Below are 26260 nucleotides of genomic sequence, written 5' to 3'. Positions count from 1 at the left end.
CTTCCTTTGCAATTTGTATGGAATAAAATTGCTGGCAATACAATACAATACATGCCGATTTATATAGCGCTTTCACAACAGCGGCAGCTGTAACAAAGCGCTTTACAAAACAGTTAACATAAAGTAAAATAATAAACACAACACATAACATAAAACACGGACAGTCGTGCAGTCCTAACCACTTTTCCGTCACACGCTTTATTGTTTGAAGCAGTTTGAGATGAAAGAGGAGAGAATCAAAGTGTCCTTTAACCAGTGGATCAGAGACGTCATGCTCAAAATGTGCACACATAAATGTGCACACGTTGGCTACAAGCTAAGTTTCAAAGTCAACAAGAAGCTGTAGCATCCATTGACGAAAAAAGAGATTGGTTCACTTCTCCTGTCCCATGTAAATCCGCTTCAATTCCAAGCGGCGACTCACGGCAAGAACAATGATTTTGGAATGTGGTAGGAAACCGGTTTACCCGGTGAAAACCCACGCAGGCCCGGGTAGAACACGCAAACTCCACATAGGAAGGCCGGAGCCGGGCCGGGATCAAACCCGCGACTTCTGCACTATGAGGACCACGCACTAACTACTGGACCACCAGGCCTCCCAAAAAACACGTTTGGTGTTGACCAGGATACGAGGCCGCAATGCTGGGTACCAACCACTGAAGCGGGCATGTCCGGCTCCGGGCCTGGACATGCCCGCACTGTGCTGCCCGTTTTCCATCTCTCCCGGCTGCAACACACCTGATTCAGATGAGCAGCTCATCAGCCAGCTGTGAAGCAGCATGAGAACGATCCTGATGATTTAAATCAGGTGCGTTGCTCCTTGGAGAGCTGGAAAACGAATTAGACACCCCCCCCGCAACTAACGTTTCACAAACGACATATCATTCTGTACATAATCTAGATTTCAGTTTATTTGGGGTATGTGAGTGTGTGTGTGTGTGGGGGGGGGGTGATAATCGATTATCCCTCTTATGGATCTATTTAGATTGTGGACGCGTTCTTGAAGTTGTGGCCCATGAATGGAGGAGTGTATCCGTCCAAAAGGTGGGCGGGAAGATGATCCAGTGTCCTGATATGTTTGCAGCCGCCCACCCCCCAAGTACGTCTGCGCGCATCGAGGATGCACAAGAGCGGAGGAGAGCAGCAGCGCGCGGGCACGTTGGACGTTGGCTGCCTGCGCCGCCGCCGCCGCTCAAGTCTCGGCAACTCCACTCCACGTTTTGCCCTTGGCTTTTTTTTTTTTTTTTTTTTTGCGTGCCAGCCGAATCGCGCGCATCTCATTTCCTCGTCACTCGATTCGCACTGACACGTCGGCGGCGGGACAAGTTGACATCACTTTGAGCGTCGTCGCTTCTCTCCCGCGCTTCGTTGCCATCGGGAACCCGCGGCGAGCGCCTCGCACACGAGGGGCAAGACGAGCCGCCCAGCTGACGATGAGGAGGAGGAGGACGGATGCCAAGTGGCGAGTTGTTGCTTCCGCTTCTTTTTTAAGGCACATCCTAGATTAATGATCGGAAACCTCTTCCGGGCATCCTTTCAAGATTTCTTTTCCCCCCTCCACCCCACCCCACCCCGCTCCGAGTGGATTTATCCTTTCCGAGAGACACCATCGAGGAGTCCACGCTGTGGTTTGCGATGTGGAGCCCGCAAGTGGTTGTGTGCACGCTGTGGCTGCTGCTGCTGCTGCTGTCCACATCTTTCGGGGCCGAGAGCAAAGCTCGAAGCTGCAGCGAAGTTAGACAAGCGTTTCATGCCAAAGGATTCGGTCTTGTCAATGCGCCTCATCAGGAAATATCAGGTAAGGCATCATCATCATTTTCTTCCTCCCAATTGGCATGTGTCACCCCCACCTCGCAGTCACAGCATATAATGACAGCAACTGGGACACCCGCAGCCTTGCCCTGTCGTCGCCAGAAAAAAAAAACGAATCACATCAGGTGTTGCAAGTGCAAGAACAATGACAAGCCTGTAAGATTGATGGAAGCACGTTGGTCTTGTGTGATGCCTCTTAAAGCCCCCCATTTAGGAAGAAATCACACATCGGCATGTTGTTTCTCTGTTTTCAATAGTCTATTATCGGTTGACAGCTTGTGCATCGCTTAAATCTGATTATGGAATCTTTTTTTTTTTTTGAATCTGATATCGGTCGTCTTTTCAAAAGCGGCGAGTGTGCAACACGACGAGAATGCGCCATGAAACTTGAAATGTTTTTTTTATTGCCGTCAACAAAAACGTCCCGGAGGTGTTCATGTTTGACTATATTTGATCATTAGTCGTGGTTTAATCGTCCATGAACGAATTCAAATGTTATATTAAATGTTTCATGAGCTCCAGGTGGTCATTGAGCCCACTTCGCCCACGGGGCACAAACATTTTTAAATACGAGAAAAGAAGTGAGCTGTCCACTTATAATTTGGACCTGGCACCACTTGAGTAATTTCACACAAGTCGTTGCTTCGGCGGAAAAAAAACAGGCATGATGTGGAACTAGGCAAGCGTACCTGTTGCTCATGTGCAACAGAAGAACATGCAGCGGTGGCGTTTTGATGAAACGCGGCACATAACATTTTTGGCCACCAGGGGGCTGTCTGCACTCGGCACCAAATCGTCCCTCGGATGAGAAATTCTTCTCTATTCCTCAAGGCTACAGCTTAGTTTTTAATTCATGCTCTTTGGTGGAGCGCAGATATGAGGTTCCTATTATCTCTTGTGAGGCGGTAATCACATTTATGGTCAAAGGGAAGAAGATTAGTGGGCAAACATTGCGCGCTCCACATGTGGAAAAGGAGGGACGTGCAGAGAGAGGTCAGAAGTGAATCACTGCGCTGCTCCCTCACACACACACACACACACACACACACACACACGCATAAACGAAAAATGCTCACACAATTGATGACTCACAGTAATGATCATAGACGGACGGGCGCAGGGGTCATTTGCATGTTTTCTAAATGCATCCAAATGCACATCCAAATCCAGTGAAGTCACTTTTGAACCTAAATCAATTTCCATAGTATAATTTCTCTTAAGTGTGTAATAGCAGCTGGTCCCCACGCTGCTATTTTGATGCGTTGGAGTCGTTGGGATTTGTGAGGAATGGGTTTCAGGGAAGCGTTTAAAAATGCATGTTACAAGCTGAAAATCATCTCCATCTGGGTAGAATAAAACACTGATCATGAGGTCCATTTTTTTTTTTATTTTCAGAAATTCCTCATGTGTTATTCATGTTGTGCAACTTTCCCAAAGTTGGTTAAATCTTGAGGGGATTTTTGCAGCTCTATCAAATTGAGGCAAAAATAATGTCCTCGCGCAATGGCCACTGTCAAATGTTTGAAGGCGACCTCATTTTTTTTGCCACTCACTGACGGATCAAGAGAAGTCATTCCATATTGAGCAAAGAAGATGTGCACTTTACACTAACCGTGTGTCACGCGCCAAAGTAGAAATCCATCAGTGCTGATGCAGATCAAGAATAAATGTCGAATAAAACTGACATATGAGGTGCTTACTGATGTACGGAGGCGTGCGAGATGAAGCTGATTCAGATTTGGGTTTGTTCAGTGATGCCATTGTTTGAGTGTTGGCATATTTGCCCAAAAATTTCAGACTTCTAGAAATCAATTGAAATCTCTCCCTCATTATCGCCACCATTTTTACCCACACAATATTGCACAGTTTGTTTTTGTACTTTGCTGTCTCCCATTAACCTTTGCGTCGATCCAACAGAGGTTATATAAGAGCCTCGGGAGAATTAGCTCTGCGCATCGAAACGTGTGGTAAACAGCATGAAGAGCATTAGTGCTCATCCCCCCCCTCACCCCCCTCCTCATCAGCTGCTTTGTCATGCAACTGCTATGAAAACACAAGCACTTAATACCTTTGGCTACTTCAGTTTGCATGCTTCAATTGACATAAAATCATGATTTGGACAGCCCCCCCGTCCGCGCAAGTGACCGTTATGTCTGAAGTGACGAATAAAAGTGTTTGTGCAAACGTAAATAATGATCACGCTAATTTGACTGTATTCAAATGATATTAGCTGCGCTCAAGTCTAGCATTTGGGCTTTGGAAATATTAGCTTTGTGTTGATGGAGGATGACTTTTTAATTTAATTCTCCGTGTCATTTTTTTTTTTCTTTCTTACGGGCCCTTTTTCTTTAGCACATTCATGTAGCTCAAATTGTCAAGTCCAACGATTCTGGAAATATGACGGCAGAGCTGAATGGCTCTCATGGGCTCCAGGTTCCTAAACCCCAGAACATAAACAACCTCGGAGACCTAAAATCGGTTCTACCGGTGATATTTCCGACAGCTTTTAGGGTTGCATTTCTTTCCACTTTTTTTTTCACAGATTGGATGTACACTCATTGTACAACTGCTCAATTGAATTCGTTGATGGAGTACCGTATTTTCCGCACTAAAAGCCGCACCCCCCTTCCATATTCTTCAAAGCTCACAGCGCGCCTTACAAGTCAATGCGCCTTGTGTATGGTCATTACGGTAATATTTCAACCCCCAAAATAGCTCCTTGCTCGACATGCTGATGACGTAGCGTTCAAACTTAAGGCGATCGGTTACGCAGTTCAACACGGAAATAAAGCGGCGGCAAGAGAATTCAATGTTAACGAGTCAATATTACAACTTGCTGTTGGTTAAGTGAACTATGTCACTGCTTTATTAAATACGTTTTTCTGACATCTGATCGTTCTGTTGGTGTTTCCTTTAGAGTAGCACCATCTAGTGGATGAATTGTAGATTGGGCGCACCGCATTATAAGATGCAATGTATGAAAAACTACAAAATGGGCCATTCATTAGTGTGGAAAATACGGTTTCTTAAATGGTCTTTGACTGAGTAGCTATTGTCGCGACAGCAGATTTCAGGGACTCGATCGGGTCAGGTCTGTCAGTACGTAACTTCGAATGTGCCAGATTTGATGTGTAATCCATGACAACAAAACAGGAACAATGTGTCTCTTTTCCCTGCACTGGCAGGGGGCCGATATCTTGTACTTGCAAAATGTGTTCATTCACGCAAAATAAGAGAATGATTAGTCATGTAATTAATTGCAAGCATCTTATCCAGTACTTCCTCCCTCTAAGCCAGGTGTCACCAACATTTTTGAGGGTGAGAGCAACTTCATGTGTACCGATTGTGTGAAGGGCTACCAAATTGATACACGTCTGAAATAACATATTTGTCCAAAATACCTTCAATAATATGAGGATGTGTTATTTTTAATACTTGATGATTTAAATTGTCAGACTTTGATCGTGTTTCGAAATGTCTCACAGTACTGCCAATGTTTGCATTTTTAAATCATAATTTCTACTAGCAAATCACAATGTCCAGGCACTGGCGGGCTACTCAAGTGGTCTTCACGGGCTACCTGGTGCCCGCGGGCACCATGTTGGTGACCACTGCTCTAAGCCCTTTTTTTCCCTTACTGCAGAGAAAAGCGATAAAGAAGCCTTAGAACCATGACTTTGTTGCTTGTCAGAATTTGTATTCTAGCCGGGGAAGTCCAAGCGGTGGTCTTTAAACACAGTTCCTGAACTTTACGAACAACTTGATTAGTAATCAAGTTGCGTATGTTGACAATGCAGTCTCAACCTTCCTGTTACACAACGCTAGCGCCCAAATGTGATTAGGGATATACTGCAAACGTGTGTCGGATGTTTATCCTCGTGCGCGACTCACATTGCCACTTTATGAGCTGCTCTTTGTTCAAAACAGCCCCTGGATACTCCGAGGCACTTCACATAAACGTCTACTCGAAAGAGCAATCTCACAGGTGAAAGTAACTCTTTAAAAAGCGTTGAAACGGCATCGCATGTTGCCACTACCGTTTCTTGAATGACAATTTCACTTTTCTTCTCCCGGAATAACAAATGACCTCTGGGGTTACTTCAAAGTTCTGTAGCTTGAGTAAGTCTCTGTCGGCAAATGTGGAAGAGATTTCATGTTTGACGGTATAAGTGTTTGCCAGTTTATCGTGATCCTTTTGACGGCAAATTTGCGAAATAAGATGCTGGCAACGCTGACTTGTGGTAGGAATTGTGGCGGCATGAGGCGGGCTTAAGGACGCAACAAAGCGCAGCGTCGATGAGCCTAATTGAGTGTCGCGCCTGGTGGCTTGTGGAGCGCAAGGTAATTGTGGCTCTGAACCGTATGAACCCCCCCCCCCCCCCCCCCCGAAAACTCACATTGAAAAAACATTTTAATGAACAAAATAGAAAAAAAATGTTTTTAAAAAAACCTGAAAATTAACTGAAACTATGTCTACCGTGGCGCCCCGGTAGTCCAGTGGTTAGCACGTCGACTTCACAGTGCAGAGGTACCGGGTTCGATTCCAGCTCCGGCCTCCGTGTGTGGAGTTTGCATGTTCCCCCCGGGCCTGCGTGGGTTTTCTCCGGGTGCTCCGGTTTCCTCCCACATTCCAAAAACATGCGTGGCAGGCTGATTGAACACTCTAAATTGTCCCTAGGTGTGAGTGTGAGCGTGGATGGTTGTTCGTCTCTGTGTGCCCTGCGATTGGCTGGCAACCGGTTCAGGGTGTCCCCCGCCTACTGCCCGAAGACAGCTGGGTTAGGTTCCAGCACCCCCGCGACCCTAGTGAGGATTAAGCGGTTCGGAAAAAGAATGAATGAATGAATGTCTTCCGTTTAACGAACAAACCGCAACTAAAGTGTCCCTTGTTTTCATCTGTCAATTAATATCACACTTTTGGAGTTGATTTATTTTTATTTTTTTATTGCTGTGTGACCATCCAAAAGAAGGAAAGTCAAATAGTCGATTGAGAATTGTAGTTTATTTTACTTTCTTACACAGTACTTTGTGATTTTTTTCTATTAAACTTTCAGTCCTCCAATCTGCAAAAATTGCAATCTCAAAAAAACTAAAGCTAATATTAAAACTAATAAAAACTCAACTAAAACCAAGCACGAGTCAAAAAATAAAAACTGACAAGCCCATTCTGAAAACGAATTAAAACTGACTGAATATAAAAACAAAAGTCCAAACTGAACTGCAACGAAAAATCCCCAACTATTCCAACCCCTGGTGGGGTTGGGATTTTGCCACCCGCACCATCTGACCGGATTGTGCCCAATTACAGAGTTATGTGGCGGAGTGATTTCAGAGCGAAAAGAGAGCTTCGGATAAACCCACTCGCTTTTTCTTGCTGCCCTTCGTCAGGTCCTCCGAAACAAAAGTAACAGCAGGGCTTTGCACTTGGCCTGGCCATTCTAGTAGATGCGCTTAAACAGCCCCTCCCCCCAATAGAACAAATAAATTTGAAAAAACGACATTTGTAAAACGGTTAAAAGCTATATCGCCAAAATTGAGTACTGTGTGGTTCTCACTCTTTGCACAACTTTTCAGAAAATGATCCTCAATCCTTTTTCATTCATTCATCTTCCGAGCCGCTTGATCCTCACTAGGGTCGCGGGGGGTGCTGGAGCCTATCCCAGCTGTCTTCGGGCAGTAGGCGGGGGACACCCTGAATCGGTTGCCAGCCAATCGCAGGGCACACAGAAACGAACACCCATCCACGCTCACAATCACACCTAGGGACAATTTAGAGCGTCCAATCAGCCTGCCACGCATGTTTTTGGAATGTGGGAGGAAACCGGAGCACCCGGAGAAAACCCACGCAGGCCCGGGGAGAACATGCAAACTACACACAGGGAGGCCGGAGCTGGAATCGAACCCGGTACCTCTGCACTGTGAAGCCGACGTGCTAACCACTGGGCTACCGGGCCGCCACATGATCCTCAATCATGTACTGTATTTATTTATTTATGTAAATAAATATTTGCAACTCATTCCATCTTACAGTCACAAAACTGTTGCATATTAAATTTCATATGCAAAATCTGCAGGCTGTTTTTTTTTTGTTTTTTTTTGTTAAAGCCTGAAATGCTCTTGACTATGCCAAGTTGGAAATGGGTCTCCTTGCTGTGTACATTTTCCGAGAGAGCCGTTAATGAGATGTAGGTCACATTAGCACGGCATCCGCACGCGTGTGTTTGCGTGAGCCTCTTTCATTTCCTGGGTCTTCTCGTTTCATTTCGGTTTGCTTACCAATGCGGCATTGGACTATTTTTGTTGACTTTATTTTCCCAAGGTTAGAAAGCTGGTGTGTGTGGTACATTTCAATGAGTTGGAATGCAAATGGGCTTCACTTGCAAACTACTTTTGTGCCTTGTCAAGTGACCCGAGTTAGCGCTCAACCGAGTTTGACAAATGCACCTCAATCACCAGACCTCAGTGCCCGCTGTCGTGAAAGAAAAAAAAAAAAAACGGATCTCAGTCAAATGTTCATTCGGACGGAAATTTTCATTGACGTGTCATTCATTCATTCATTCATCTTCCGTACCGCTTGATCCTCACTAGGGTCGCGGGGGGTGCTGGAGCCCATCCCAGCCGTCTCCGGGCAGTAGGCGGGGGACACCCTGAATCGGTTGCCAGCCAATCGCAGGGCACACAGAAACGAACAACCATTCGCACTCACACTCACACCTAGGGACAATTTAGAGTGTTCAATCAGCCTGCCATGCATATTTTTGGAATGTGGGAGGAAACCGGAGCACCCGGAGAAAACCCACGCAGGCCCGGGGAGAACATGCAAACTCCACACAGGGAGGCCGGAGCTGGAATCGAACCCGGTACCTCTGCACAAGTGAAGCCGACGTGCTAACCACTGGACTACCGGGCCGCCACATGATCCTCAATCATGTACTGTATTTATTTATTTATGTAAATAAATATTTGCAACTCATTCCATCTTACAGTCACAAAACTGTTGCATATTAAATTTCATATGCTTAATCTGCAGGCTGTTTTTTTTTTTTTTTTTTTTTTTTTTAAAGCCTGAAATGCTCTTGACTATGCCAAGTTGGAAATAGGTCTCCTTGCTGTGTACATTTTCAGCGAGAGCCGTTAATGAGATGTGGGTCACATTAGCACGGCATCCGCACGCGTGTGTTTGCGTGAGCCTCTTTCATTTCCTGGGTCTTCTCGTTTCATTTCGGTTTGCTTACCAATGCGGCATTGGACTATTTTTGTTGACTTTATTTTCCCAAGGTTAGAAAGCTGGTGTGTGTGGTACATTTCAATGAGTTGGAATGCAAATGGGCTTCACTTGCAAACTACTTTTGTGCCTTGTCAAGTGACCCGAGTTAGCGCTCAACCGAGTTTGACAAATGCACCTCAATCACCAGACCTCAGTGCCCGCTGTCGTGAAAGAAAAAAAAAAAAAACGGATCTCAGTCAAATGTTCATTCGGACGGAAATTTTCATTGACGTGTCATTCATTCATTCATTCATCTTCCGTACCGCTTGATCCTCACTAGGGTCGCGGGGGGTGCTGGAGCCCATCCCAGCCGTCTCCGGGCAGTAGGCGGGGGACACCCTGAATCGGTTGCCAGCCAATCGCAGGGCACACAGAAACGAACAACCATTCGCACTCACACTCACACCTAGGGACAATTTAGAGTGTTCAATCAGCCTGCCACACATGTTTTTGGAATGTGGGAGGAAACCGGAGCACCCGGAGAAAACCCACGCAGGCCCGGGGAGAACATGCAAACTCCACACAGGGAGGTCGGAGCTAGAATCGAACCTGGTACCTCTGCACTGTGAAGCCGACGTGCTAACCACTGGGCTACCGGGCTGCCCTGACGTGTCATTTTGATCGATTTCATTCAAATTTGAAAACTGTCAATCACGCTCCATTGAAACGATGGTGAGTTACGTTTAAAAGTTATCGGTGCTACCAAATCCCGTTGTGCAAAGCTTCTTATGAAATCACGTGAGAATAAACGAATCAAACGATCTTCCATTCCTTTTATGCACGTTTTAAACACAAAGCCCTCCCCATTAAAGATGCCAATCGTTATCAAGGACATCGTTGAGATGAAGAACTTTCAAGTGCCGGGGTTCCGAGAAATGACTTCTGAAATCACAAAGGACTAAAACTAAGCAATTAAACACAATTATTCCGGCATAATGCAGATCGTGGTGGGCGATTGCTCGGCGATTGGCGAGTGGTTCGCAATTCTTGGTTACAGCTTGAAACGCAACTGACTCACGCTAGCATGAATGAGCTCTGCGCGCGGGCGGCTGGAGGAGCCGTGTGTCGATTGTTTTTTTTTTAATTATTTCGGCTTGAGTTCGCTATGTTCAATTGTAATCTGAAAATGGTTTGGGCAGGAGGAAGAATGAATGACTGTAGCTTGTATGGGCTGCTGGATTTCTGCGCCAAGACTTTTTTTTTTTTTTCCTGAGTCGTGCGAATAGCCTCCAGATGGCATATGGGCGGCTACAATCCAACACTTTGCCTTGCTTTCAATCAACTGGTAAACCAGGAGTGAATGTGAGGTTTGCACATTTTTTTTTCTACCCGGCGAAGCCTCCTGAATAGCGAGAAAATAAACAATGTGTTGTTGAAAGCATGTCCCGGGATGTGATTTAAAGCCGACACACATACTGTAAATCGTGGTCGGAAAAACATGTCTGATCCGCACAACACGGCGCCACGGCTATGATGCAGCTCATTTATAATCGAACCTTGAAAATGTTGGGTTACATTTCAAAGGCAGTTCATTTGACGTGAAAGACTGCACGCTTTGATGCTGACAGCCAGACACAGTTTCCAGTTTTGAACAAACTAGGTTTTCTCAAATGTGCCGTTTTAGCCGGCGAATTGTGGTCGTGACGTCACTTCGGTCACAAGTGGAGTGTTTACGAGCTTGTAGGTTGCGGTAGTTTGGCTTGGCGTGCTCATAGCAGCGCCATCAATGGAATGCAAAGCACTTCGTGACACATCGTGTCTTATCTGTTAAATATGCACGCTTATGTTACATTATGAATGATCATTTTATGTTTGAGCATCATATTTTATTTTAAAATTACCTAAATTTATTGGTAATATTGGTAGGGCGGCCCGGTAGTCCAATGGTTAGCACGTCGGCTTCACAGTGCAGAGGTACCGGGTTCGAATCCAGCTCCGGCCTCCCTGTGTGGAGTTTGCATGTTCTCCCCGGGCCTGCGTGGGTTTTCTCCGGGTGCTCCGGTTTCCTCCCACATTCCAAAAACATGCATGGCAGGCTGATTGAACACTCTAAATTGTCCCTAGGTGTGAGTGTGAGTGCGAATGGTTGTTCGTGTCTGTGTGCCCTGTGATTGGCTGGGAACCGATTCAGGGTGTCCCCCCTACTGCCCGAAGACAGCTGGGATAGGCTCCAGCACCCCCGCGACCCTAGTGAGGATCAAGCGGCTCGGAAGATGAATGAATTACTTAAATTGCATTCTGTTGTTTAATAATGGCTTATACATGTTTTTATGTTGATAGCTTCTGATTGGCTGAAGAAAAAGAAAGCAAGAAGTGAATCGGTTGCCGAGAAGGGCGTGTTTTCGATCGTACCACAGCGCAGATGTTTTGAAATAAAGCTGCGCTCAAACGCAGCCCATCTCTCCTTTTGTCGTTTCTTAATCCATACTTGGGTAACATTTTTTGTGAATATTCCAGATTATTTTATGAGCGTAAATGAGATAGTCCCTGCTTTTGTCATTTTAATTTAGAGCGTTGATGGACTTTGTGTCTACAATGGCCGCTTGTTCAGGGAATTTCTCAGCGCTCAGAGACTTTATACCTCCGGATGGACTCCCAAGCTTGACATGAGACTGATGGAGAAATGATTCAGTGTGCTGGTGGGAAACCTCGAGGGTTCAACAGAGGTGTCAAAGCTGCAAATACCTTTCACACAGGGGACTTTTTATTTTTGTTTTTCAGTGCTCATGGCTGACTTAACATGCCAAATTAGACTCTCCTCAGTGATTTGGAAGTAAGCAAGCATTTGGCACAAATAAACAAGGTGTATCAAAAGTGTCATGGAAACATCCGGTGCTGTCAAAAACGGCAAAATCCCAACCAATGGTTGTAAACAGTCACCGCGGAATGGAACAATGGTCTATGTATTTGCAATGACGTGTTTGTACATCCGTTTCATCTTCAGGGCATTCAAATGTCAGATGTTTTACCACCTTACCTAAAAAAAATGTACTCAATGATGCACCTTTTGAAATTCATATTTTCCAATGGTATATCACTATATGGATCGTTTCAAATGTACTTGTGGTTAAAAAGTGAAGCGTGTGGAGTCTCTGTTGCTGCAAATCAGGAATGTTGTCAATGAATGAGGCAATCATTTTCCGCTCCAATATTTCTCACTTGTTCCCCTTTACTTGTATTACGTATAGTTGTGATTTATTTTATTTTTTTTTAAGAGTGGATCTATGCTGAAAAAAATGTGGTGCTAACTTTACTGAATTTTATTTTGTCAAGTGGTTGCACAAAATAAAATCGCCTTAACCCAGATTTTGTTGTTATTGTTGTTGTAGACTATACATCTGGTTTAAGCTTTTATTTTTTGTGGAACCACTTAATGAAAGAAAATTGATTAAATTCAAATCCAACATCTTTTTCAGTGAAGACACTTTTTTTTGGACTGTCGACTGTATGAAGGTAATTTTAGTTCGCTAATAGCACCCCCTGTTGTATTATTTAGATGCGAGTTAATGAGACGTTAATTTATTAGTCTTAAGGTGTTTAAAACCATGGAAATTTTGTTTTTTTATTTGGGCTGGTGTGTAAATGATGGCAAAGGAAGGAATGAAAACAATGAATGTATGAAGCACTTTGGAGAACGTTTGCTCTCGACTCTCATTCTCTCTCTTATCCACTTGGCTTACTTTCCACAACAGCATTGCATGCATCACTATTTACTAATTCCCCAAAATGCAGGCCCGGAATGCTACAGGCAAGTCCTTGTTACAAAAAAAAAAAAAGTTATCGCAATTATTTAAGTTCATGACCGAGTCTGGCATGATCCCGTTGGTACCCGAGGGCGAGCTGACTAATTGAGATCATCCCAAGTCTAATTGGCGTTATTTTTATGTTGATGCAAAAAGGTTGAGAGCGGATCTTAACCTCAGGTCAAATTTCTTTTGGTTTAATTAAAATATTTAATAACGGGCCTTGCTGAAAACTCTCAAGAAAGGACACGAAGCTCCTAAATACTTTGGAGGTCGACGGGTATTCTCTGACCCAGCGTCGCCTCATTGCGAGAGAAGATCTCGCCTGATTTTTCTATCCGCCCTGTCTTTGTGGGGACCTGCACGCTTTCTCCCTTACACTCAACATGCTGTCCCCCTGAGCTCTGTAGTCCTGATAAGCAAGTCGGTATTTTTGGTCCAGCAGGTTACAGTTTGGAGTGGAATGCGCAGCAGTTAATTGGCACTCACAATAGCTAATAGCGGCGAGTGAACGGTTAAGTGAGCTCCACTTCTTGATGTCGTTTCATGACATGAGACAGACTTGTTACTAAAGACACCTGGGAACCGTGGGCGGAAAATGCATAATGCAGGATTGTTTCCTTCCAGAGTTTCAGTGCTCCACTAAACTAAGATATAACGCAACAATTGTCGCCTGACGCGTATCTTAATGGTTAGTGTCTTAATGAAGTGCAATGTAGCCCATTTCACAGTGCAGAGGTACCAGGTTCGATTCCAGCTCCGGCCTCCCTGTGTGGAGTTTGCATGTTCTCCCCGGGCCTGCGTGGGTTTTCTCCGGGTGCTCCGGTTTCCTCCCACATTCCAAAAATATGCATGGCAGGCTGATTGAACACTCTAAATTGTCCCTAGTTGTGAGTGTGGGCGTGGCTAGTTGTTTGTCTATGTGTGCCCTGCGATTGGTTGGCAACCGATTCAGGGTGTCCCCCGCCTACTGCCCGGAGACGGCTGGGATGGGCTCCAGCAGCCCCCGCGACCCTAGTGAGGATCGAGCGGTACGGAAGATGAATGAATGAATGAATGAATTAATAATTTCAGTGGCGGCCCGGTAGCCCAGTGTTTAGCACGTCGGCTTCACAGTGCAGGGGTACCGGGTTCGATTCCAGCTCCGGCCTCCCTGTGTGGAGTTTGCATGTTCTCCCCGGGCCTGCGTGGGTTTTCTCCGGGTGCTCCGGTTTCCTCCCACATTCCAAAAACATGCGTAGCAGGCTGATTGAACACTCTAAAATTGTCCCTAGGTGTGAGTGTGAGTGTGGATGGTTGTTCGTCTATGTGTGCCCTGCGATTGGCTGGCAACCGATTCAGGGTGTCCCCCGCCTACTGCCCGGATGGGATGGGCTCCAGCACCCCCCGCGACCCTAGTGAGGATCGAGCGGTACGGAAGATGAATGAATGAATGTAGCCCATTGACGATTTCAAACACAATATCCGCTGAGTATCTTTTCTGACAGTTTCAATTGTTATCTTTGTAAAGGTCCAAATATTACCCCCCGCCCCATCTCATGAATTTATATTTAGAGCGGAAATATGTGAGTCATGTAAAAAAAACAACAAATCGAAGTGTTGTCTTAAGTGATGAAATGTTGCACACTCATCTCGTCCTAACGATTCATTTGGAAAATGTAAGAAATGTTTCAGCGGCGAAAGACATATTTAACTTTTTGCTTGCCGTTGGCACATTTTTGTCCTTTTGGCTCCTGCTGGAATTTGAATTGGAGCCAAGGATTGCATCTCCCAGAATCCTCCCGTCTCCCGTTTGAATTGGTAAATGAGTGGGCTGGTCATCTCCCACCCTGGGGCTCTACCTCAGGCTCTTCTGACCACCAGCTGTTATGTTTAGACCTCAGTCGTACACCAGCGTGAGTCTAACCTCCGGATGTGCGTTGTCCTCAATAGCCGAGATAATGTCAAGCAATTAAGCCGAATGGCGGACACTTTGAGAGGAATCGCAATAAAAGCGACTCGAGGCTGTTGAATGTAAATTGTCATTCGATATGAACACGGATATAAACATTTACACTGCCATAATTCATCATTTCCATGTTTTCGGCGTGTTTTTATTGGGTCGGACTGTGATATTTGCATCACATTTAGGGCTAAGTTGATTTTCATATCATTTCGTCGCCTGAGCGTGACTCGTAATATCATGCGAGCAATGTCCTAGAAGATTGTTAGAATACCGCAGGATGCCCATGAACATTGCTTCCAGTTGCAAGTGAAATTGTGCCGTTTCATTTCCCCCCTGCCCCCAAATGAGTAATAATATCTCATTTAGGCCACGCTTTTCACCAGAGAGTCTGACGGATGCAAAATGAAATGCTTCATGCAACATGTGTACTGGAAGACGAGTCGGACGGAAAAACGTGGCAACCGCATGAAGGCGTTGGCTAAATGACTTTATAAGGGAACCGAACACAATTTAAAAAAGAAAAAGAATACAGTCGAACCTCAAGGTAGATAGCGAATCTGTACGTTCTAACGGTAGTGCCTTGTAACCAATAAAATGACCGCCAACTACAATGTATAGTATAGACATTATGAACATTTATGTAACGCCTATACCCGTTATCACTTCCAATAGCCATTTTAGGTGAAAGCAAAATAGACTGTTAGCAACTGCTTTGTAACGATGAACCAACTCATAATAAACTCATGTTCGTTGGGTCCCACCGGAACGTGTTTAGTTCCCCTTTAACCATTGGGTCCTTCAAATGAAAAAAAAAAACCCAAGTTACGCATTTTACAATTTTTGTAATGATGTATTTTGTGTTATACAGTCTTTTTTTTTTTTTTTCAACCACTCAAAATGTTCAGAGGCATCTGTGCTATCCATACATATATAGTTTTTATTAGTTCTTTGGGATTTTTTATTTATTTTTTGCAAAAGGAAAAATAAAATTGTGTCTGGAGGTCCCAACCAAGCCCTACTAACAATCCCGCCCGGATGTGTTCACGTAAAACGCATTGGTTTGAAGCCTCCTGCAAAAAGGCAAACTCATTTGCGATCCTCTGGCGCCACCTAAAAGTTGCACAATTGGAATGACCTCAACCCAACAATGTGGCATGCATACGTCTGTCCAAGCGAAAACAAAGCGATTGATGTAAAAATCGCGTGAAATGCATGTATACACATTAGGTTTACGATGCATTCAAAAATATGAATTATAATGGGTCTCTGTGGTGCAAAATATGTAAATTGTGAAGATTATGGAATCAAAACCTTTTTATTATTGCTGCAATGCCTGAGAATTATCAGCCGGTGACGTCATGAAATTTAGGCCATTTTAGAACCCCCCCCATACGTTTCAGCTCTCTCGTGTTTTTCCGAATGCCTTTGCCTTTGATTCAAAGACATAATTTTACATTCATCGCAAGCGGTGGACTACGAGGGTTAAGTGAGCACACAACAAACGTGACCTCTTATCAGAATCGTCCAGCACCTATGTGAGTTGACAAAACCGTACGTGAAAATAAGTGAATTTCTGATCAATGTCGTCAGAAAAATTCAGGCCTGGAAGTTACTTGAAAGCGGGGGGAAAAAAAAAAAAGATTCCTTCAACACCCTCCGAGGGTGGTAACATATGGCAGGAGCAACGGTGGGAGTTATCTTATCTGTGCCATCTTATTTGGACACATTCAATTCGGGTCTCAAGACCCGGTGGAATCAGTTGAAAGCGGGTGATGTGGGTGATGGAGAGGCGATCCAGATGGCAAAGCGGCACGGAGATCAATCACTCCCGATGCCCCCCCCCTCCCCCCCAACACACTTCAACATGCCGACAGATGTGATTTAGCGCCGTAATTGGGTTTCCTTCCACTTCTTGCATTTCTGTTGACAAGTAATAATGGCCCATAAGGCATATGTATAACACTCACTTATAAAAAACTCAATCTTTATGAGTTCATTTATCGACAAAAGGATAACTGTCATGAATCCGATGGCACTCAAAGCTTCTGGGGAGGCCCCCCGTTATTACTGCTTTATTAGGATAAGCGCCACAGAAAATGGATGAATGGACATTTATGGTCTTGGCTTTGATTTTTTTTTTTTTATGGACAGTATTAAGATTAAGAAAACCTTTATTAGTCTCGCAATGGAGAAATTCCAGATTCACAGCAGCAAAGTTATGAAAGGAAGAAGTAGAACAACAAAAAAATAGGAGCTGCTGGAAAGGCAGCCACTCTCGCGGCGCCATTTTGAAGTCAAAATAACAAAAAATAACACAAGACAAGACATAGGACAGAGACAGTCGTGCAATCTTCACCACTTTTCTGCATACACTTTGTTGTCTGAAGCAGTTATAGATGAAAAAGGAGAGGATCAAAGTGTCCTTTCACCAGTGGATCAGAGACATCATGCTGAAAAATGTGCACACGTCTGCTACAAGCAAAGTTTTGAAAGCAAACACGAAGCTGTAGCGTCCATTGACGAAAAGAGATTAGTTCACTTCTCCTGTCCCACATAATCCGCTTCAAACTCCAAGCCGCGACTCCCAGCTCCAAATCCGCATCGGCACTTTATGTCAATAAGCATGAACAAGCGTGTAGACCTTGCCCCAAAAAATAACTTCAGCTTAGTCACACTCACAAATCACTCACCCACATTGCTGTTTGCGTGTTATCAAGTTGATTTTAGCCCCCCCCCCCCCCCCCCCCCGGTAACCTGAGCCAGTGGTTGAACAAAGTCTCTTGTTACGCAGACCTCAGACTTCCTAATTGGCAATGAGCTACTTTTTACGTTTTTAGTGTTGCGCTTTGTTTTGACTGCTAGTCTTTATTCACAGTCTTCATTGTTGCTCCACTTCAAGTGAACTTTCAGCGAAATGTTGTTCGGATGTATTTTTTATCTTATCCATCTTATTTTTTATTATGTTTTTTTCCCCTTCTTATAGCTCGGAGGCAAAGGTGTCATGTATTTATTTAGGTTTTTTTTTCAAATGTCATGAGTGAACCCCCCACCCCACTCCACCCCGTGTGAAACAACAAATGTGAAACAAGCCAATTGCGCTTGAGTCACACATTTCACAGACAACAGTGTCAACCTTTTAATTGGTGCCGAGCCTCAGAATCCATTTTAAGCTCGACTATATAGCCCAATCATTACAGCACTATAATTATGAATGTCAGCTGATGATAAAATTGCTGCCAAGTGAGAAAAATTGTCACATCTTACATGTTCAGTCTCATACCAGAAGCCCTTTTGTTTCCTAAAAATAACGAGCCATTCTTCAAATCACACAATTACGGCCATTTCACATTCGACTGCGCCCCGTTAGAGTCGAGTAAAGATTAAAGTTAATTTTACCGCTAGACCGGGTTGGCCAGTCAATTGTCTACAGGTGCCATGTCGGGTTTGTCGGGGGCCATACCAACATGTTCAGATGTTTTTGTTTGTTTGTTTGTTTTGGTGGGGTTGGGGGTGAAAAGAGTTCTGTCGTCCCAGGCCTGGATAAAAATAATTAACCGGAAGAAAGAAGCAGTCCATGCGGCCCGGTAGTCCAGTTGTTAGCACGTCGGCTTCACAGTGCAGAGTTACCGGGTTCGATTCCAGCTCCGGCCTCCCTGTGTGGAGTTTGCATGTTCTCCCCGGGCCTGCGTGGGTTTTCTCCGGGTGCTCCGGTTTCCTCCCACATTCCAAAAATGTGCATGGCAGGCTGATTGAACACTCTAAAAAAATGTCCCTAGGTGTGAGTGTGAGTACGAATGGTTGTTCGTCTCTGTGTGCCCTGCGATTGGCTGGCAACCGATTCAGGGTGTCCCCCGCCTACTGCCCGGAGACAGCTGGGATGGTCTCCAGTACCCCCCGCGACCCTAGTGAGGATCAAGCGGTTAGGAAGATGAATGAATGAATGAATGAAAGAAGCAGTCCATCTTGTGTCATCTTTTGCGATTAGCAATGATGCTAACGCCGTACGTGGGAACATAACTTCAAAAAGATTCTGTTTACATTATAAGGAGTATTTATTGTTCCTTCTCGGTACATTTATTAGTAGTTCACTCTGTTATTTTAATTTATTCTACATTTGTTGTGCCGTAGAATACACAGTTTGAAACGAATGAAGGTGAATAAATTGCGGAATGACTCATGATCTATCATTATCTTTGTTGTCGGTACCAGTGCTTTAGAAGTGGCTATTAAACAACGTTTTTTTACAAACAATTTTAGCGGCCTAAAACTAGATTGTGGTTTATCGGTTGACCTCGGGGTCTGCTAAAATTTTTGGCATGCAGAAAATGTTCCCTTTATGAATGCAGACAAGAGTGGTCAAGGGACAGGACAGATGGTGAGGAACATCTGCTTGTTGCCCTTTGGCCAGGTAGACTAATGAATCCTTGTGGGACTTAATCACACTGTCCATTATCACGCATGGGAATAAAAGCCGCTTTTTTGTTATTGTTATGATTGTACTTTTTAAAGTTTTATGTTTACCTGTATATAAAGTGCAGCAGTGGTTCAGTCTGTAAAAGGCTTGTCCTTTCAGCTTCAAAAACAACTTCAGATTTTAAAAATTAAATAAAAATAAAATGATAAGAATAGCATTGGGAGTTCTTTTATGATTCCCGAGGAACGATTTAATCCACCGCAGTCATTTGATTTTCTGAACCTGCCAAAATTTGGCGAACCCAAAGCGATGCGATTCAATTTGCTTCCAGGATTTTGTTGTTTTTATTTGCCAAAATCTAAACTCATATGATTGTGATTGATCATCCAGTTTCTTTCTTGTAAGACTATTTGCGATACTTTCAACACATTCTTGATGGATACCCACTTATACAATCAGTGCTTGTTGTTTTCTTTTAAAATACTCACGACTCACCATTATCTCCATATAGAATAGTTTTAGTCCAGTTTACATCAAAGATAACCAAAAAAAAAATTGGCTAGTTTTTGAAACCCTTTTCAACAAAAAACAGTCTAATTTTGCCACATTTTTTGTAATCCATAATGCCTTATATTTGGTTCATGGGAGTTAATAAAGCATCATAATTTCGACAAAATATATGCGATATGGGCGACCATGTAGCACGTCGGCCACACAGTGCAGAGGCGCATGGTTCATTTCCGGGTCCAGCCTTCCTGTGTGGAGTTGCCCGCGTGGGTTTTCTTTGGGTGCGACAGATTCCTCCCACATTCCAAAAACATGCATGGGAAGTAAATCTGACACTGTAAATTGTCCCCTGGGAGGGAGGCGGGGATAGAGAGAGAGAGAGAAAAACATTAGAATGGCCTTAACTATCAAACTAAAATAGCTTCCTAATCACATGACTCCGGATTAAATAAAGAGTGTAACACAGATGAAATGTAGGTGACGCCGGCAAGGCTTCTGCTAAAGATAAATCTGTGTCGGCTGGCGGAGAAACCGAGGCGGCAATCCTGACATAACGTGTCCATCTTCTTGGAATCCATTGACACCGCCGTCAGTGTTGTCACTCAAGTGAAAAGGCTTCCATCCAGTTTGTTTTTCATGCTCACTCATTGAAATTGAACTGAACACCCTCCCACACAGCCGCCGCTTGTTCTTTTGTTAACTCAAACAGCCAAATACAAAACTGACGGATCGCATTCAATCTGTAGCAACGGAATGTGTGGGGGGGGGGGCCCACTTTGGACGAACACAAGTGCAGAGTGAGAAACGTGGTCACGGTCACCATTTGGCAAAGCGTTTTTGACAGATGGCGCCGTTGTATTCCGGGCACCGTCCTACTTTGCCATTTCACCCGTCGATGCCGCTCCCGTTTCTGTAACGTTCTTGGCCAATCAACCGGGATTTGTTTTTTTTTTAATGACGGGTGAATTCTTCAGCGGAATATCATCCGTGAACTTGCATGTCCTCACACGGATCATAAAAAATGTATATGCGCCGCCGCAACATGACGGATAATGATCCAAAACGAGAACCGCATCAAAAGTTCTTCCTTTTATGAAGTTAACTCAGTCGACGCTGTGTCGCCGAAACAGTTTAGACGCTGTGTCGCCGAAACAGTACAAACTGTTACCACTTGTGTAATGTCATTCGACGCCATGGCGCGGTACGGTTAATAATAATGAACATAAACACTCAAACCGTGCTGCAATGTGCTGAATAAGTCAAAATAAATTTGAATAAATAAGTAAATAAATAAATTTGGGATTTCTTTTGAATCCGGGTAACAGAATGCCGACTACTGTCGGCATACTTTTCCGGGAGACAAATTGTCACAGACCTCGGTGCTGGGTTATTGCAATTGTATGAAATCACGAGAACGCGTGTCCGAGCCAACCGCCGATTTCATGCGCTGCAGTGTGAAGTAGAAAAAGACCACGTGGATAAAGGGGGGGGGGGGCGCGGACGAGGGGCGCAATCGCGGCATGTCTGATCACTTTGGAAGAGCAAAGGGTAAATCGTGGCGGAGCACGACAATGGCTCATCAAAGGCATGTCTGCTCGTTTCCTCCAGCAAATGACTTTTCCGTCTGCGGGTGCGCCGGTGTGGATGTGATCACGTGGCACACGTGCGCTTCAAATTAGTCAGAACGATCTTGGCGGGAGTGTGCGTGTCATTTTTTTTTTTTGCATCGGACTGAGACGTCTGAAGCAGCAGGTCATGCATAGAACAGAAGAAGAAGCTGCAATAGGCCCGCCGGCAGAATCCCCTTTCCCCCCCGTTTATCGCGTGAGGTTACGTTCCAAAACCAACCCGTGATGAGTGAAATCCGCTAAGTCGTCATCTTTATTTCTCACCCAGCGCCACCTCTATTTTTCATTGTGTTTTTTATCCGCCGGTATCGCGGTCGATCTGACGAATAAAACCTCAAATCACGCCATCCTCTCCGTCAGTATATAAAAAAAAAAAGGAATGTCAAGCATTTATTTTCCGTAAAAATAGAACGGCGGGACTTTGAGGGGCTCTGCTTTTGAGGAAGGTTCCAAAATGAAGAAACTGTCCGTGCGCTTCAAGAGCTGGTCATTATGATGACATAAAAAAATAAAATAAAATAAAAAAAGAGAGAGGGAGAGAGCGCTTCATCTTCTACCTCAAACGGGAGTTTTCAAGTCAGATCCGCAACTGTGAGCTTGCCCGTATTGACAGCTTGCTTTCCAATTCCATCTTTGGTGCAACACAGTTAAGAAGAACAGAACAGACAGGCCTGCCAGCCAAGTCGAGACTTGAACAGGATTTGGCCAAAGATGCGATATTTCCATTTTCCACAGGAGTTGTTGTTTTTTTTGGGGGGGGGGAGATCAAATCTTGAAATATTGATTATCAGTTTCGCCATTGTTGTCGTGAGGTTCCAATTGGAAGCACTGTAATCTCTTTTTTTTTTAAACCAACAATGAAAAGAGAGACACGGGGCCGGGGGGGGGGGGGGGGGGCAAAAATGGATTCTTGTCCATCCATCCATCCATTTTCTTAACCGCTTAATCCTCACTAGGGTCGCGGGGGGTGCTGGAGCCCATCCCAGCCGTCTTCGGGCAGTAGGCGGGGGACACCCTGAATCGGTTGCCAGCCAATCGCAGGGCACACAGAAACGAACAACCATTCGCACTCACACTCACACCTAGGGACAATTTGGAGTGTTCAATCAGCCTACCATGCATGTTTTTGGAATGTGGGAGGAAACCGGAGCACCCGGAGAAAACCCACGCAGGCCCGGGGAGAACATGCAAACTCCACGCAGGGAGGCCGGAGCTGGAATCGAACCCGGTACCTCTGCACTGTGAAGCCGACGTGCTAACCACTGGACTTGTCATTTTTCTTATTTAATTGCTGTAATAATTTTCACACTTTGATGATGATCGTCTCAATATATTTCATCTTCAGTCATAATTATTGTTGAAAGGATTGCCTGGCTATTCAATCTTCCAAAATTACAAATGAAATCTATCCTTGTCACCCTTATTTTATTCTTTTATTACACACTCACCCTCTCTTAAATGAACCAACACGGATAACATCGTTTTTTTTTTTTTTTTTTGCCAATAAGGAATTTAAGTCTGGCTTTGGTTGAGCGCCCTGCGCCAAGATGGGCGTTTCGGTGACCTTTGACATCGGCCCGGTGCACGTGACAACTTGGTAACTTGAAAAACAAGTCGAAACATGATTTTAAAAAGCATAAAAATATGCTGTTCGACATCACAATTGGGAAACATTTTAGTCCATTATTGTGGGTCCTTAAATTTTTCTGATGCCCCCTTTTTTTTTTCTTTTGGGCTACTTGATGTTGCTTGTTCACACCCGCGAAACTATTTGTATGATAACAAAGATTGTAAAAATAACTACCCCCCCCCCCCCCCCCCACACACACACACTAACCCTACCCCTGCTCCATTGCTGGTGCTGTCATTCTCCGCCGAGAATGCATGTGCACTTGCAGGTCACTCATCCGTGGCAATTTGTTACAGTCCTCATCTGAGGGAACGAAAAAAACAACAAAAAAAAAACCATCACAACCTTGTGTTGTGATCAAAGACGCAGCGCAGGCCTTTGAAAAAAAAAAGTGACTGTAGTGGTTGTGATGAATGTACAAACAATTTTTTTTTCTTTTTTCTCGTCTCTCAGGTGAGCACCTGCGCGTCTGTCCTCAGGGATACACCTGCTGCACATCCGACATGGAAGACAAGCTCAACCAGCAGAGCAAGATGGAGTTTGAGAAGTTGGTGGAGGAGAGGAGCCACAACATGAGAGCGACGTTTGTTTCCAGCCATAAAAAGTTTGACGGTAAGCCACAGGGGTGGGGGGGGGGGGTGGTTGTTTCGTCGAAAATGACTTTTTCCAGACACTCTCAGCGAATGCATTCATGCGAGTCCGGTCAGACTTGGAGATGCCGACTCCTGACGGAATGATTAATAATTACCGTGACGGGTATTTAATAAGATATGGGCAGACGGCTTGGATTGAAGGGGTTCTCGCTCTTTCATCGATGTTATCCTGTCTGCTACATCGGTCGGCGTGTTCCTTTTTTGGACTTCGAGACATATGCTGGCTTGGTCTCATGATTCGAATGGATTTCTTCTTTTTCCTCTATTTGACTGCTCCCCATTAGCGCTTTATAACGGCAGCTTCATTTGAATAAATGCAAGTTTCTATTTCTATCAGTTTTCAATCAAAAATGCCCTGATGTATAATTGCACAGTGAGTACCCAAAGGCTATTTGAATAAAAATGCCGTTTGCACTGGTCGGAAAAAAAGAAAACGCTGTTATTTTGTACTTATAGCCACCGTGATACAAGGCGAACAAATTGTGCGGAATATCATTTGGATCATATTAGACCTTAAGTCATGGTGACAATAAATTCTCCACATTATTTGTTTTTAGCAATGCGATGCCCTGAAAAGCAAAATATGCTAATAGGCTACAATGATAAACAAGTCTCGTTACGCAGTCAAAGCATTTGTCTCAAAATATTAATAACCTGCTTGTTTGAAATGTGCATGCTGCATTTTTTTTTCCATGCATGCCGATATTGTAGTTAGACACATTACATAACAAAGTTTTCTGCTCCCTTTTTTGTTCTACTGACCTCTGACCTCACAGTGCAGAGGTACCGGGTTCAATTCCAGCTCCGGCCTCCCTGTGTGGAGTTTGCATGTTCTCCCCGGGCCTGCGTGGGTTTTCTCCGGGTACTCCGGTATCCTCAAACCTTCCAAAAACATGCACGGCAGACTGATTGAACACTCCAAATTGTCCCAAGGTGTGAGTGTGAGTGCAGATGGTTGTTTGTCTCTGTGTGCATTGCGATTGGCTGGCATCCCGTCATAATTTCCTCCCGCTGTTTTCTGCTCACAGAACTCTCACATTCCAAAAATTATATTGCTGGTTGTCAAGCATATGGCAATAAAACAACAAATTAATAACCAAGACAGTAGAAAGTATCAAAACTATAAAAAAATAAATTAAAAATTAAGTCTCATGCTGAGTCAAAAAGCCAGAGAATAAAAATGAGTTTTAAAGATGTGCAGCGACGGAGCAACGGGAAAGGCGGCTCCATCCCCTCTGAGCCTCCGCTTAGCTCTTGGTACCTCTAATAATGTCTGGGCAGGTGTGTCGGGGGCGGATGAGCTCAGAGAGTTAAGTTGGAGCGAGGCCATTTCAAGATTTGAAAACAAATAATGGGATCTTCAAAAGAACTCGAAGATGTAGAGAGGAGCAGTATTTACTCGTATTTGTCAAGAGGCGAGCAGCGGCATTTTGGACCAACTGGAGATGCTTAATGGAGGATTAGCTGACGCCATGATAAAGTGCGTTCCAGTAATCCAGCCGAGATGTGATGAAGGCATGAACTGGAATACTTGGATGTCCTGGCCGGTTAGGTCTACGTGGTGCTGGGAAGGAAGGTTTGACGACACGTTAAATCTCAGATTCATGAAGGGGGGGGGGGGGCAGTGTGATTTTCCTCCTGGCCGCAGAACAGTGGACTGGCTTTTTAGCTGGAAGTGCACAGGAGTTCTCCGAAACGGTCTCTTTTACGATAATTACTTTCCGATATTTTTCATCACAACCCCGTCCGCTTATTAAAGTAAAATGAAAATAAAACGTTAAAACCCTCAACCACATATACACACAGACACGGACGGAAAAACCATAACAAGGAGCCGCCATCGCTGCCGAGTCCCCCTGCCCCCCAACCCCGTGCAGCACCACCACAAAAAAAAAATTCACGTGCTGCACTGAGATCTGATAAGATTTTAAGAAATTAAAACAGAAGTCAAGATGAATAAAAGAAAGACATACATTAAATAGGTCTTCATTAAAACATGAAGCGTCTCTGAGGCCCCGAGGCAGGCTTTTCCACAAACGGGGGGGGGGGGGGCCGTAAAACTGGAACGGTGCCCTTGCCGTGAATGTGTGTCCCGCGTTTTGGAATGATTAAAAAGGCCAATACCGGAGGATGTCAGAGCCCGCGAGGGTTCACCCGGTAAAAGCGGTTCGGAGAGATATCAAGGCCTTCGAACATAAAGACATTGAAACAGCGGCAATTCTACTTTCAAATCAATCCCGAAACACACGAGGAGAGATTTGGAGAGACTAATATGCTCCCACTTTCCAGTCCATAGTAAATGCAGAGATGAAATGCTTTATTATTATTATTTTTTTTTTAAGCAAACCCAGAAAGCAAGGCATGACAGTCATCAATTCGATTGGAGATGAAAGCACGCGTTGCTGTCTCTGTGTTGGACAGAGAGAGGGAGAAAAGGGCAGACTTGCTGGCGATGTTCTTCAAAAGACCGATTTTTTTTTTGGTTTTGTTCCATTTTTAATATGTGGAATAAAAGTGAGCTCAGAGTCCAGAAAAACACCCAGATTTTTTTCTTTATTATTTTTTTTTTTTATTATTTTTAACCTGAGGTGAGGCGTGTAAAGATAGTGTTTGTATATTAGTTTTTTTTTTGTGGTTATGTTCCATTTTTAATATGTGGAA

General features: G+C 44.3%; 1 protein-coding gene across 2 annotated transcripts in view; it reads left to right on the top strand.

The window, feature by feature from the left end:
* Window positions 1-1571: 1571 nt before the first annotated feature.
* gpc6a (glypican 6a) overlaps window positions 1572-26260 on the top strand; it is a 94795-nt gene continuing 70106 nt past the window's right edge. For both annotated transcript variants that reach the window (XM_052062524.1, XM_052062523.1), the window contains exons 1-2: window positions 1572-1798; window positions 23400-23558. In XM_052062524.1, the coding sequence (XP_051918484.1) occupies window positions 1636-1798; window positions 23400-23558 (322 nt within the window). In that variant the 5' untranslated portion in view covers window positions 1572-1635. The remainder of the gene's footprint in view (window positions 1799-23399; window positions 23559-26260) is intronic.

This window comes from Hippocampus zosterae, chromosome 4 (assembly GCF_025434085.1).
Source record: "Hippocampus zosterae strain Florida chromosome 4, ASM2543408v3, whole genome shotgun sequence".
Taxonomy (NCBI): domain Eukaryota; kingdom Metazoa; phylum Chordata; class Actinopteri; order Syngnathiformes; family Syngnathidae; genus Hippocampus; species Hippocampus zosterae.
The sequence above is the reverse complement of the archived record's forward strand: the minus strand, read 5'-3'. Positions and strand labels throughout refer to the sequence as shown.